Below are 16383 nucleotides of genomic sequence, written 5' to 3' on the forward strand. Positions count from 1 at the left end.
TACCTCACCATATCCTTAAAGCAATTACCTCCACGTGACTTAACATACTCATTAAGACGGCCTTCCTATTATTAGTTTGTGGTGAAAATTGTGGTTCAAATTGCTCGTATAACACGTCAGTAGTAATTTCACAGTCATTATGTGTACACGGGAATTAATTTTGTTAATTCACAGTTAGTTTTATTGATGTCTGTTAAGAGGCTGCGGTAAGGCGCCGAAAATTCACGTTGCGTTTTGTTGCGATGCGGTTTATAAAAAAAAAATGTTTTCCAAGATTTGTCACTTACTATGCAAAAAGAATTTGAATTTGATTTCAGATACAATGGAAGGTTATCATTGCCTTAATTTCTCATCGCAATTAAATAATTTGTTTTGTAAAAACTTTTTTCAATTTGTTATTTAGATAATTATACTCGTATTTATTTATTTTAATATTTTTTTGTAATATTTTAAACTCTTTTTGTCAGTCCAAGATCGCATCTTTACAAGATGATATTCTCTCACAGAACTAGTTTTGTTTTCAACATTTTCTAATATTGTTCAAACTAAAGTATGAATAGAAAGTAAAATATTTTACTGTGTAATGGGCGTATTTTGAGGATTTGAATATTACACAGTAAATATTTAAATGTAAAAAGTTTAACTACCCTTACAGTGGACTCTTATCTGAGAACAAGCCTCGTAGTTTGGTTGGGCCATGGAAATTAACCTCGTGTAGAGCGGCAGTAGGCATACATTAAACTAATTGTAGAGTTTGCTGTTTTAACTTGAAGCGTGTTGTTACATGAATGTTATTTATTAATACTTTGCTAATGTATTTCAAGTCTGTTATTAAAACATAAAACAAAATGTAGTGTGTAAAAAAAGACAGTAGACAGACACGTCTGTGGATGAATACTAGTAGAAATTGTAAGCACATTAAGTAGTCCATGCAAATAAAGGAATTTTGACTTTAAATAAAAGACAACTAACTAAATGACGACACACATAAGTTGCCTTTCATGAATTATTGTGAATCAGATGATGGCTACTTAGCACTTTCACTTTCTTTCTTATGATGATGCAATTTTCAGAAAATCCTTTGATAAATTTTGTAACAAAAATAAGACCTGACAAACATAATACGGTACCATTACATAAACATTTCTTTTTTACATTACGCTCCCATTTCAATCCTTTGACACACAGAATAACCTAATTTCCAGCGCAAAGAAAATCAGCACTATTTTTTGCGCAAAAAAATAACAATCTTTTTTCGGCACTGAATCAAATGATGCATAAATCCACGGCCACGTCTCAATCGTAACATGTTCAGATTTTATTGTCACAGGGTAGGAACTGTTGACTCATTTGTAGGCAGCTGCCAGTGGCTAGGGACACAATGAAGGAAAAATATTGTCTTTTGAGGATAAGCCATGAGGTTGGACCTCATAGTTGTAAGTTTTTTTATGGAGGCAAACGAGCTGATGGATCACCTGATGGTAAATGATTACCGCCGCCCAGACACCCGCATCTGTTTTTTGAAAAAAATGCAGTTTATTGAAAAAATTAACAACTGAATGAATTAATGCTGACATACCTTTCCTTTTGTACCTTTTTTTTTAACAAAGTTATAATAAGTAACTAAAACCTTTAAGAAGTAATCATAACACCCAAGAAATACGAAACGCAATGGTACGACGATACTTAGTTAAGAGTTTAAAACATTTTAAAACCGAGGACCGTAGGTATCTAACAGAATTGGTGTTCACTGATTCGGTTACACAGACAGTTTAACCAGTTTAACTCTCGAATGTATGTGATTTATGGAGAAACGGTCTTTCGACTGACATGACAATTTGAATTTCTAACCGGGTTCTTTTTTAAAGCCAATCGTTGCCCATTTTGTTGTATGGGACCATGTTTAGTGAGGCTACCGACTCCATTTATATCTCTAGAGGTGACCCAAACGTCCTCGTTTTTATGTAAACGACAGTCTCTGTAAGCCCTGATAAAAATTTATGAGCCACGATTATTCTTTTCAATAGTTCCAAACATCAGGCGAATAGAATGATTACATAGCAACAGAGCTCGGGTAGAACAAACAATACTAAACTAATATTTGGTGGTTCCATTGACGTTGTTACTGGAGGCCTAAATCTGGTATTTAAAATTGTATTCTACTGATTTCTTTGCTGTAATCCTGGTTCGTATGGATTTGATTTTATTATTGTTAGCACTCTGGACTATCGCCACAGTTTCAGCTACCAATTTCCGTTCATGATCGTCTCGTTCTATCTCAAAGAATCTTCATCTCAAAAAATGGAAATGGGTAGCTGGAACTGTAGATGTATGTTTTAATTTGGGGTAGGCAGATCTCAAACACAGATTTTTATTAATAAACATTTTTTGGCAGATATTATCAAACCTGTCTGTGTGCTTACCATGAGTTCACGTTCGGTGTACTCGCTAGCGAGTACGTCAAAAATATCTATGAAGATTTTATTTCTTGAAAGTAGCCACTAGGGGCGCTGCACAATATGCCATACGTTTAATGTCATTTTTTTACGCAGTCGCTAGCGAGCACACCTAACGTAAACTCATGGTAAGCACACAGATATAAGCCTATCATGCAGTATTACTTAAGTAACTACCTTTCTAAATAGAAAGGAATGTACTTAAACAGTGATAGCTAGAAGATTCTAAAAGCAATTCGGTGGTCGACCCGAGCATTATTCGCGTTCGTTCGCATTTGCTCGCTCTCTCCCTTGTCCCAAACGTCTCGTGTTCGATGTTTGAAGCGAAATCGACTGTTGCGTCTCTTTTGAACTGTGACCCAAAAGATCAAATCGAGAACGTTATGACTTTCGCTGAACTTCTTTCTGACAAATGCTAGACCATTTTCGGCACGCGGCTTTCCATCGACGTATTTCATAACAACATAACATTCTTATTTCTTTATCTTGTCGTTCTGCTATACTTTAAATGGACGGTTTCCTTTCTGGTTCCGAATTTGAAGAGGTCTTTCAAAGTAAGTAAAGAATTGAAAGAGGGATAAAACGTCTTAACATTTTAACGTAATTTTAGTACCATTTGTTTGATAAAAAAAGGAAATATAAATTGAACGGGATCCCGGATGCTTGGACTCAAGGAAATTTTCATTAAATATTGAAAAAAGGCTGTCGGAAGCATTTTGAATGGGCTGGGGATTATTCAAAGGCAATTTTGTCTTCTAAATGATTTATTTAACGCGTAAGCCTTGAGTTAGATGAGATACAGCAACAGACACCTTTTAACTAAGGCGCCATGATTGAATATAACGGACCAAAGCCGTTATAAAGGTTTGAAAATTCAAGATAAAGAATTATTGTACGAAATTACACTTAATTTTCGGATGAGATGAGATAAAATGCTTGCAAGAAAGGGATTTTAGTAAAGTATGTACGTATTCACTTTAAAAAACATTTGAATTATATTTCTGGTTTACTAAAAAAAAAAATTACAGCTCCCAAACCAGATGTCACCTTTCTATTTTATCGGTTCAAAATTGCTTAACACAGCGTACACGCGTGGCCTACTAAAGTATACCAGGCTAACATTTTATGCTATAACTTTTTGATAACTTAACCATTTTAAGAACACCTTACTGTATTACTCAAGATTGAAACAAATAAATATAAAAAAAAAAGAGTTGTGATTCCAGGAAAGCCTCGTTTATTAAGTTTGTCAAAGCAAGTGACGCGTGGCTCAGCCTCTGCGTATATTTCTGAAATTCACGCCTCGATTCTATCCTAAATGACAATCTGACGACATACTTACCTCAATCAGTAGGTTCTTGTAACTTCAGATGACTTACCGCATCCGTTAAACTTCCTCCGAGGTGTCGAACTCGATCGATCACCGTTGAACAGGCGCGCCGTAAACGTCACAACTTTGACAGGTTAAAGGAAGCGCGACTTGTCAATCGGTAAAGTTTGTGGGACGCGTGTTAATAGCTCCGGTTAAGGCTGCCTGTCCACAGAAGCGGAGTGAGGTAACAGAGCGGTGAGAGGGGTAAAAATCCACCAATAGAAATGCATAAAATCTGCGCTCCGTTTCAGTTGAGTGTTAGTTTAAAAATTCGTACAAAACCGAGAATGAATACATGGACCGGGAATTCGGAGCAGTGAAGCGGAGTGGTTACTAAATGATACGTCACGTGCTTGCGGCCGGCTAACTCCGTGTATGGAAAAACAGCCTGTATCTTCACTCAGCTGCGCGTCCTGCTTCGCGTCGATGAACAGTCAGCAACTCCGGTCGGCATTTCTCGCTCCACTTCAATGGACAGGCAGCCTAAAAGCTCTGAGGTTAAATGAGCGAAAGCGTGGGATTTGGGGTTGACGCATTTTAAGATGTTGTTGACGAAAAGGTGTGGGTTTTGTTTAATGTTTTCTTAATCGTTTATTTTAGGCGCTTTTACAAAATTTGGAATTAATATAGGTGGATAAGTTGATGTACGGTCATGTCAATTTATTACGTAATGATTGGAAGTAACGTTGAGCTCAATATTAAATGTACAAGTTATTTAGACATAATGTTACAACAAGTATTTGAGAGTTTACGTATGGACCCTGTTTGTAACAAATGAAGATGTAAAACAAAATCTACCGAAATTTGAAGAACCCTAACAGCCCGTATTATGTAATAAACTCGCTAAAATTATGACCCTCCAGCCAAAACCATATTCCCACAATACCATAGCTCTGAATAATCAACACATCGTAAAAGTCAATGCGTCCCGCACTCCACATTATTAAGATTTGTACAATATTAAAAGTCTGACAAACGAGGCTCATACTCCGAGGGAAGGCACATGTCTTGAATTTTATATGTTCTACAAACGCGCATCCCAAGAATAAACCCTGTGTGATGAATGAGTGGAAAATGAATAAAACTCCTTTGTATCATGCCATAATATTTTACGACGGCCCACACACGTCAGACTATTGACGTTGCTATTCGAAAATCTACCCTATTGCAACTAAATAAGATGATACAGTGTTTAGTTTGACGTACCGTTGTCTGTTCATACAAAGGCATAATGAGCTAAGCAAATGTGGTATCTAACGTCATAGTAATACATCCGACTTTGCAAATCAAATGTATAAATTGAATAGCACTTGAACGTGAAGCTCATGAATCTTATTCAAGCTCAAAAACATTCCTGCTTGAGCAACGTTGACCCTTGAGCCACACAAAAAGAATAAAAAGTCATAAATACACTTATGAAACTCATTTATTTCTACAAATAGGCTTTTAAAAAGCAGTAGATTCGCGACGTGTGTAGCCAAGTATTCGCCTATACTTCGGTGCTTTTTTGCATAGTCGCAAAAGTTCACTCTGCTGTCACCCAAATGTTATTGCGATGAGAGTGGCCTAGGGGAGGAGGAGGAGAACCAAAGTGACCGAAATAGCTCGCAGAATTGCTAAAATCAAGTGGCAGTGGGCGGGTTACATAGCTCGTAGAGACTATGGCCGTTGGGGCAGAAAAGTTCTCGAGTGGCGACCACGGGCTGGAAGACGTACCTAGCGTGGGCAGACCTCCTGTGGACCGACGATCTCGTAAAGGGTCGCGGGAAGAGCCTGGTTGAGGGCAGCGCAGGACCGTTCATTGTGGAAAACTTTGGGGGAGGCCTTTGTCCAGCAATGGACGTCATTGGCTGAAACGAACGAGTGGCCTAGGGGTAAGCGACACTAGATTAGTGAAATAGTTCTATTTGTATTTAAGAAACATACCTACTCTCACATAGCACATCTTTATTGGGAACGCAACCTTATAGCAATAAAAACAACCAATACCTTAGTCCAGTATTCATTAAAGCAGTTCGCGACATGTCGCCGGCATGCAGGCAGCCTTATCTAGTTCACAAATAGTTTTGCATACTCGAGTCCGATGCAGAACCCCGCGGAACTAACCTACTTACATACTTGCGTGAAAACGACGCCATTTTTGAATGTTTCTACGATTTCGCAAGGATTTGCGGAAACTGCATGTTTTAAATTTATTGGCAGAGTTTGTACACTAAGTTGGGAGTTTTGCTAGGTAATACACCTAATAAGTTTATAGTGGGTCGGAAACGCAGAACTCAACCGTTTGGGATTGCATTTAAACTGTTCTTTTGGTCAGGATCATATCCTGCAGCATTATAGATCGTTCCATCCACGAAGATGCGCCTCACAATTCTTCCGCTAATGTTTGAGTGTTATCGGTACACGCTAAATTATCCATGAGTGCACACGCACACTACAATAATGTCGCTCGGTTTGCTCGGATCAAACTCCCCGCACCTCGCGCTTCCCTCGACCAAAAATTGGTGGGGCGCGTCTTCGTGAATTAAACGATCTGTACGGGAGGTATTAGAGATGAAATCAAACAACAACGTCTGGATACAAACTGATCTTCTATTCAATAAAATATGCGATTATATATTGTTATAAAATGAGGTTACACGTGTATGATTAATATTCTTATACTACCACTACATCTTCCCTCTAATAGAAAAAAAATACATTACAGACTGATGTATTTTTTTTTACACATAAATTAACTATCATAATTAATACATTCTTTATGAAGTAATTTTACCTATATCTTTACGAATAATACAATTTAGTTCTATTCATATGAATTACATCTACTTTTCCATTCTTTAAGATTTCTACATTTGGTGTCGAAACTTTTACTACTTTAAAAGGACCTAAATACAATGGATCAAATTTATTACTTGTTTCATTCTTCACTAACACTAAATCGTTTACGTTATATTTTACAGGATTTATATGCTTATCGTAATTGGATTTTCTTATAATTTTTGTCTTAAGTAAATTGTCTCTAGCTTCTTTTTGTGAAACTTGCAAACGGTATTTTAATTCATAAGGATAACTTTCATAATTGTAGATAGGTTCTATTACTTTACTTAAGTTACTAGGTAAGATACACTTCTTTCCAAATACTAACTCGTAAGGCGTAAACTGCATTTCTGAGTGAACTGAAGTATTATACGCAAAACACCAAAATGGTAGCCATTGACTCCATGTTTCTGGATGGTTATCGGTATGTATCCTAAGAAAAGAATTTAAGTTTTTGTGAGATACCTCTAATGCACCGATACTTTGATGGTGATACGCAGTTGAATTCAGTTGTTTAATTTTTAATAGCTTGCACATTTCCTGGAAAGTTGATGATAAAAATTCCTTACCTCTATCTGTTGCTATCTCCTTGGGTACACCATATCTAAGGATAAAATTATTGACAAAACTTTTCGCAACTTCATCTGTTTTTTTGGAAACCAAAGGGTAAGCTTCAACATATTTGCTTAATTCACATTGTAAAGTAAGTATATAAGAATAATTTTCACTATCCGTTTCTAGCGGTCCTACAAGGTCTAAAAATATTTTCTCAAACGCCGAGTTAGCGGTCGTCGTTATAACCATTGGTTCTTTAGTAGGTGTAGAATATTTTTGTCGTTGGCATTTATCACATCGTTTAACAAAATCTCTAATGTCCTTATCTAAACCCGTCCAATAATAATATTTTTTAATATTATTTGACATTCTTCTCATACCAGCATGGCCACTACTAGGTAGGAGATGAAAGTCATTCAAAATTACTCGCTTTTCATCTTTATCATCTATTTTTTCTACATCTTTTAATATACATATTCGCGGTCCGGACCTATCCTTTGTGTTTTTTATTTCTTCTAATAATTTTTCTATAAAATATTCATTTTCTTTATTTTTAATTATACATAATTCTTCCACATTTATATTTTTACACAATGTATCCAATTCTCTCACAAATTCAGCTCGTGATATTCGCGATTGAGAATATAGATATTTAATATAAATTGTCTTTTTACTTGAAACATAACACAATACTTCACTTTCATGACTTATAAGTTTAAGTTCTTTCATTCTTCTATAATTTTTTATATCAATAAACATTAGTAATACAGAATCTTTCGGTTTGATATTAGTCCCCACGATTTTTGGTTGATCAGGCCAATCATCTGAAGGTACTATATCTACCGATTGATTATTTGACATATCTTGTAACTTTTTAGTTTGTGCACGCGTCATAACATTCACTATACTCTCGTGCATCTCTTTCAACTCGTTTGAAGATATTCGAGACAACGCGTCAGCTGCAGCATTGTTCGAACCCTTTATATATTCCACGTCAAAACTGTATTCCTCTAACGCTAATCTAAATTTCATTAATCGGCTAGAAGGATCTTTCATATTGAAAAGATAAATCAAAGGTCTGTGATCGGTTTGAATTTTAAAATATTTCCCGTATAAATATGGTCGAAAATATTTAACCGCCCACACTATTGCCAAAAGTTCCTTTTCTATAACAGGGTAATTTTTTTCAGCTTTATTAAGAGATCTGCTAGAATAAGCTATTGGTCGGCCATCCTTATTTGATAAAATTGCGCCGATAGCATAATTTGATGCATCTGTTTGTAAAATAAATTGATTTTGTTCGGAAAAATCCGGGTACTGTAATACAGGTGGTGATATGATTTTTTCTCTTAGTGTTTCAAATGAATTTTGACAATTTTGGTCCCAAATAAAAGGTACATTTTTCTTGAAAAGTGCATTTAACGGATGAGCAATTTCGGCAAAATTTTTAATAAATTTCCTGTAGTAATTTACAAATGCAACAAATCTTTTTAATTCGTCAATATTATTTGGTCGTGGATAATTTTTTACAGTGTTAATTTTTTCAGGATCAGGCAATATACCTTCATTCGATATCACGTGTCCTAAATATAATATCTCTTTCTTTAAAAAATCACATTTTTCTGGATTGAGTTTTAAATTAACTTTTCTTAATCGTTCAAATACGTCTTGTAGATTTTTATTATGAATATTTAGATTTCGTCCAAAAACAATTAAATCATCTAAATAAATAAGGCATTTTTCGTAATTTAAACCTGACAATGCAATATTCATCATGCGAGAGAATGAACTAGGACTTGTTTTTAAGCCCATAGGCATTCTAGTCATTTGGTACTGTCCCGAACTAAATGCCGTAAATTTTCTACTATTTTCGTCTAATTTCACGTTGTAATAACCTTGGTGTAAATCTAAGTGACTGAAGTAAATACTGCCTGATAATGACNGAAAAGTAAAACCATGGTCATGTGCCTTATACTTTGATTTGTGGGTAACGGTGGGTAAGTATGTGAAGTATCAATTTGACCAAACAAATTATTTGGGATGTAATATTTGGCAACATAAAACATTTGCGATATAAACATTTGCCAAGTAAAATTTGGCCAAATGATAATTTGACCAAATGAATTAGTTGCAAAAAGTACAGTTGCTAAAAGTTCATTTGGGAAATGAAACTTTGGCGATAAGTTGTTTGCGAAGTGAAATTTGGCGAAAAGTAATTTGGCCAAACGGAAGGATACCGTCCCGAACTAAATGCCGTAAATTTTCTACTATTTTCGTCTAATTTCACGTTGTAATAATTACACCTTGGTGTAAATCTAAGTGACTGAAGTAAATACTGCCTGATAATGACTCTAAAATCTCAGTAATATCCGGTAAAGGGAATTTGTCGTTTTCGATACAATTATTCAATTTTCGGTAGTCGATTACCAATCGCCATTTCTTTTTACCTGTAGAATCTACTTTTTTAGATACTAATAGTACAGGGCTTGACCATTCGCTTTTACTTGGTTCTATTATACCTTCTTTCATCATGTTATCTATTTGTTTTTGAATTTCAGATTTTTGAGAATGTGGCAATCTGTAAGGTTTTGAAAAAATAGGAGTCGTGTTCGGTTTCAAGGATATAGAGTGTGTATGTTACTGTAAAAGCTCGAACTATGGTTAATCTTAAGATTTAAGTGGAAGTCTTAGGATTTACCGACAACAATTGGTAAATGTAAGTATTTCTGAAAATACGANTAAATGCCGTAAATTTTCTACTATTTTCGTCTAATTTCACGTTGTAATAACCTTGGTGTAAATCTAAGTGACTGAAGTAAATACTGCCTGATAATGACTCTAAAATCTCAGTAATATCCGGTAAAGGGAATTTGTCGTTTTCGATACAATTATTCAATTTTCGGTAGTCGATTACCAATCGCCATTTCTTTTTACCTGTAGAATCTACTTTTTTAGGTACTAATAGTACAGGGCTTGACCATTCGCTTTTACTTGGTTCTATTATACCTTCTTTCATCATGTTATCTATTTGTTTTTGAATTTCAGATTTTTGAGAATGTGGCAATCTGTAAGGTTTTGAAAAAATAGGAGTCGTGTTCGGTTTCAAGGATATAGAGTGTGTATAAACATCAGTTGTACTTAATTTATCTCCCGGTAAATAAAAAATATCAGCATATTTGGCACATAAGTTTTCTATAGATTTTTGTTCCTCTTCGTTCATGTGAGAAAATTTCATAGTAGAAAATAATTGTTTAACCCGATCGGCATTATTTTTATTTTTATCAAAAGTGCAAATATTGTATTCGTTGAGTTTATGTATATTAATATTAATATTGGGTAATACTAAATCTTTTTCCGTTGTGTTCATAATTTTTATTGGTATAACACCGTCAACGGGTTTTACTATAGTGTTTGCTAAAAAAACTCCATTTTGAATCTCGTCTGAACATATTAAACAATCTTCCTGAAAATCTGTCTGAATAAAATGAATTGATTCGCTTCGTGCTGGAATTTCTAATAAAACGTTACATTTATTTGAAATCGGTAAAGTAACCGACGTATTAAAATCATCTCGTAAAATCATAGTATTTTTCTCAAAGTTTAATATTGATCTATATCTTCTTANTTGTTAGCGGATGGTCAATTCAGTGTGGTGTAAAATGATTTATGCCCCATTACATCACTTTACACGAATGTAAAGTTGTCGTGCATGGTGATATAACTTGGTTTTTATTTAATTACGTAAAAACCACATGCTATATTTCCCAAACTGACACACTGCCTAATTATATCTAACATTACCTTTCACCTAAAAAATATTTCACCCAGTTATCTCTAATAGCGATGAAGCAGGATTTTTTTTAACTTCAAATGCGATTTCCCAAAAATCACCATTTTCGACTTAGATCCCTTTTCACTGGGGGTACAGAATTTTTATTGGTATAACACCGTCAACGGGTTTTACTATAGTGTTTGCTAAAAAAACTCCATTTTGAATCTCGTCTGAACATATTAAACAATCTTCCTGAAAATCTGTCTGAATAAAATGAATTGATTCGCTTCGTGCGGGAATTTCTAATAAAACGTTACATTTATTTGAAATCGGTAAAGTAATTGACGTATTAAAATCATCTCGTAAAATCATAGTATTTTTCTCAAAGTTTAATATTGATCTATATCTTCTTAAAAAGTCTCGTCCTATTATACCGTTCGACAAAATTGGTAACGATTTGAAAACATAAAACTTATGATTAATTATAGAGTCATTGACTTGCAACTGTAGGTAAACGTATCCCATTGCTTGGACTTTGCCACCGAGCCCATTTATGGTTACGCAATCTTTATGGAACGGAATATTTTGTTCTAACACACATTTTTCTTTTATAGCGCATAAAGATGCACCAGAATCGATCAAAAATGAAATTAATTTTCCATTTAGTGAAAATGATGTAAAAAATCACTATCGCATGACATAATAGTAGGTTCTTTTTTAGTCACGAAAAAACGTTTGATTTGTGTTATTTGATTTTTCTAATGAACTTTGTTCTAAGTTTTGTGACACTTGTTGCGATTCATTTATTAGATTAACATTATGTTGATGCTGTACTCCTTGGTTTCGCCAATAAGATCTATGGTAATTACCTCTATAGCCTCTGTTCTGACCTCTGAAATGTTGTCCTCGCATCGGTGAATTACTCTGATGGTTCCTCCCACGCTGCTGTTGATTACCATAAAAACCTCGTCCTTGACTTTTAGGTGAAAAATAACGAGTATTGTATTGTCCTCGAGCGCCTCTGAAATTGTTCCGTCTTCCCCTATAGTTAGAATTGAAATTAGTATTTTTGGACATACCCATGATTTCGCCGGAGTTTGATGAACTCGACACGTCCTCGTCCTGCGCCGCCTGGATCGCGTCCTTCAGGGAGCTAAAGTTCCTAGCTGCGATTATTGTACTCAGCCTACGATTTCGCAAGCCATCCGCGAATTTTTTGACTGCAATTTTTTCGTTTATTGGTTTTAAAACTTCATATTTTTTGGAATTACCTTCGGCTTGGGAAATCGTAAGATCCACAAAAAGTTCAGTTAATTGTCTACCAAAATCAGATATAGACAAATTATTTTGTTTTATTTGTTCTAATTTAGTGGAAATTGCAGTTGAAGCCTTTCGAGGTAAAAGTTCATTTTGCATGTCCGTGATTAAATCTTTTACATTTAAATAGCTTGAATTCAATCTTAATTTTGCAGCTTGTGACAATCTGCTTTTTAGAACAAAATTAATTAAATTCTGTTTACAGTTTTCATTTCCCAGTAAAGAATCATAATATTCTATATTGTCAATTAATTGTTTTGTGTTGGCCTCTGTGTCTGTCATACAGGGCAATAAATTCAAAGCAGTTTTTAAGTCAAAGGTCGACATGGTTACACTTGATTCACTTATCGACGTATCACTTTGACACAAATCCACAATTTCTTGATATATGGCTAAAATATGCTTACAATAATTTAATATCTCAGAGTCATTACCTTTATATGTATTAACCCAATTATTATATTTATCATAAAGTTTATTAGCCGCCTCTAATTTATTTATCAAAATATCTCCTTGTCTCCTCTTTGGGCCTATCTTAATTAAATAAGTACGTATCTCTTTTAATTCACCATACAAAGATTGTAAAACAATTGCCATAATTTATCACCATGATGAAGTTTAAATTAAAATAAGTACATACCTGAGCACACGGTATTTAATAATATGTAAATAATATTTTAATACTAAGAGTAAATAATTTTAATTATTACATATTATAGAGTTCAAGTCCATAATCATCTTGCTTAAGTCGGTTTCGTATTTATCGAGGGTAAGAGAAAGGAAAAAAAAACTTATCACTTGGGGATCGCGCACTTAATGACACTTTTTACNAAAGGAGGGGCAGGAGGCGGTTGGTATGGTGGGGGATCACCCGGTTCACCTGGAGGCCATGGGGGAGCGCCAGGGGCACCCGGTCGGCCCGGTTATGGGGGCGGTGGAGGTGGATATGGGGGCGGTGGAGGTGGTTATGGAGGCGGTGGGGGCGGTTATGGGGGAAGACCCGGAGCGCCTGGAGGCCATGGGGGAGCGCCTGGTGCACCCGGTGCACCCGGAGGTTGGGTAAGTAGAATTCTACATGTTTATAATAATAATATACCTAATTATATTAAGAAACAGCAGTGATGTCACTAGCATCGTATAAAGGACGTCGCACATTTATCAACCTGGAAAGGGATCGTAACCGTATCAACTTGAGGCGGTCAGTACTTATTCTTTGTATGGAACTCCGTACTACAACGCACACTTATCCGCACAGTAACTCGTGTTGATCGCTTTCCGAGTTGATGAGTTTGGAGGTGCAAAACAACCTTAGAAGTTTTCATTGTTGCCATATCAAAGCAGTTTAGTCCCAGAATACAATTACAATATGATTTCTAGGGAGGCGGAGGCGGTGGCGGCGGATGGCGGCTAAGGTACCTTATTAATATCACACTAATATCTATTATTAAGAGAAAATATTTTTTATTTGTTGGTTTGATTTTGTTTTGTTTTGTTTTGGCCTATCTTAATTAAATAAGTACGTATCTCTTTTAATTCACCATACAAAGATTGTAAAACAATTGCCATAATTTATCACCATGATGAAGTTTAAATTAAAATAAGTACATACCTGAGCACACGGTATTTAATAATATTTTAATACTAAGAGTAAATAATTTTAATTATTACATATTATAGAGTTCAAGTCCATAATCATCTTGCTTAAGTCGGTTTCGTATTTATCGAGGGTAAGAGAAAGGAAAAAAAAACTTATCACTTGGGGATCGCGCACTTAATGACACTTTTTACACAACACCAGGGGGGGGCTTTTTGGTAAACTGGCACACACAATTGGGTCCATTAGACATTTCTTATAAAATTCAGTTTTAATGGTATTTCTTATAAAATTTGTATGATAAATATAATATGCCCATGAAAATTATCAACAGGATGCATGTTAAAATGACATTGGTCCTGGACATATGATATTTCAAATCTATCGCTGAAGCATCGTTGGACCCTCCTACAGCATTCTGGGCGATTATTTCTTCTCCTNGGGGGGGGCTTTTTGGTAAACTGGCACACACAATTGGGTCCATTAGACGCTCCTGAAGCCGGTGACCGCCGAAAAATGGAGTTTCTCAATGCCGCTCTGTTGATATGCCGCGTAATCCAGTTATAATGGCATTTCTTATAAAATTTGTATGATAAATACAATATGCCCATGAAAATTATCAACAGGATGCATGTTAAAATGACATTGGTCCTGGACATATGATATTTCAAATCTGTCGCTGAAGCATCGTTGGACCCTCCTACAGCATTCTGGGCGATTATTACTTCTCCTTTTGATTTGCTGCTGCCCATGATGATACAGTATAAACTTTTTCACTTAGTTCAAACGGAATAAACTTGTAATAACTGTCCGAATCGGCCACGAAATTGTCTTCAACTGATCTATCCATTGTTCACTTTAATAAATCTCACCAGTTACATGTTAAAAAAATCCACTCTCAATTTAGTTAACCGCGTCGTATTACTGTTTGCGCGAACCCGAGGCGCCCAGGCAGGGTCGCCATGTACGGGAGGTATTAGAGATGAAATCAAACAACAACGTCTGGATACAAACTGATCTTCTATTCAATAAAATATGCGATTATATATTGTTATAAAATGAGGTTACACGTGTATGATTAATATTCTTATNAATCTTATACTACCACTACAGATCTATTAAATGAAAATATTTTCACATATAAATAAAGATGCGTAACAGTGAGTGTTTATTACAATCCAACTGGATGTTTTACGACTTAATAAACCAAGAACAATACCTTAATTAACTTTCGTTTAATGGGCCTTATATAAACAATCCTGAGCAATAAACATCTTTATTAAAAGGTAATTAATGTGATTTTCTTGTGGCAATAATAATTATAATAAATCTTCTAAGGCTTTTGAGATTCGGAACTCGATATCATACTCGTAATTATTGAATGAATATTAAATGTGTTATCATCTATTCTTTACGTTCGTCCTTGGGTCTCAGTCTATCTCTATACAAAGTTTCATCAAATGCTGTTCAGTGGTTTAAGTTTGAAAATGCTGAAAAGGTAACAGGGAGTCAGCCAGAGCTACATTAAATGTTATTTTTGCAAGTTGCACTTTTACACGTCTCAGTATTAACCCTACCACTGCTTCGTGACAATAACTGAGAAGAAGCAGCGTTAAAAACTCTGTCACTATTACGAAACCCACAAAACAAAATGTAAAGCGTTCAACGGATTCATTTGTAATCCAAATACAATGTCAAGCAAATAAATCAGCTTGATCAACAACACGTGCGCTTTAATTTCTTCACACAATACAATATACTCGTCCTAAAACAATCTGGATAGAACTCGAGGTAACAAAACATACACGTTGAATTATTCGGTCCGCACGCGTGGCCCGGGCCGCATACCGGAATACCGATATTTATATGTTGTATATTTTATTTAGCCTATGGTTCTCAACTCAACTCCGTACTTATCTAGCAGACAGCATCAAGTTCCTGACACCTAAAGTGGCCAAATAGTAGACTACAGAACCTTATTCCAATTGTAACAAGCTGTGAACTTTCTTGGGGCGCGGAATGTATAGTCGAAAGGGGGCGCGTCTCAAATAAGTTTTGGAACCAATGCCCTAGAGTTTGTGCACATCTGATTGATTGCGGGTTCAAATTCCACTGGTGGTGTTAATTTGTGCATTGTAAAGAGCTATACCTGGTCATAATAAGATAGGTTGGCAAAAACTGTTTGTTAAGACTAGACAAGACAAAAGTATTTGTGGTAGAGATATGTGGTGGCAAATTGATAGGCATTGTGCCTTTGAATCTTACAACAGTACCAAAAATAAACTAATCTACTTGCTGATAATCAAAATAAAATGTAGAAGTAATATAATTGTTTAATTAGTTTTCTTTTGGAGCGTGGGTTGCACAAAAGCTTATGTTTTGGAATCAATTTTGATTATGTATTTATAAATAAACAGTATTGTAAAAATGATTGATTAATTCGTTTGAGAAACACAGTTTTTAATCATTTGTACGCATTCGTGTTAAAATTTTGCGT

General features: G+C 35.2%; 1 protein-coding gene across 1 annotated transcript; it reads right to left on the reverse strand.

Moving 5' to 3' along the window:
- Positions 1 to 11346: 11346 nt before the first annotated feature.
- LOC114365956 (uncharacterized) lies at positions 11347 to 13113 on the reverse strand. The gene has a single exon (XM_028322704.1). It carries the CDS (start codon positions 12887 to 12889, stop codon positions 11693 to 11695), a length of 1197 nt encoding a protein of 398 aa, XP_028178505.1. The 5' UTR covers positions 12890 to 13113; the 3' UTR covers positions 11347 to 11692.
- Between the last annotated feature and the right edge of the window lie 3270 nt (positions 13114 to 16383).

Source organism: Ostrinia furnacalis, unplaced genomic scaffold, assembly GCF_004193835.3.
Source record: "Ostrinia furnacalis isolate ACB-3 unplaced genomic scaffold, ASM419383v2 OfSCF0465, whole genome shotgun sequence".
Taxonomy (NCBI): domain Eukaryota; kingdom Metazoa; phylum Arthropoda; class Insecta; order Lepidoptera; family Crambidae; genus Ostrinia; species Ostrinia furnacalis.

Coding starts and splice junctions, on each gene's coding strand:
- LOC114365956 (XM_028322704.1), bottom strand. CDS start 12,889: ATGGCAATTGTTTTACAATCTTTGTATGGTGAATTAAAAGAGATACGT.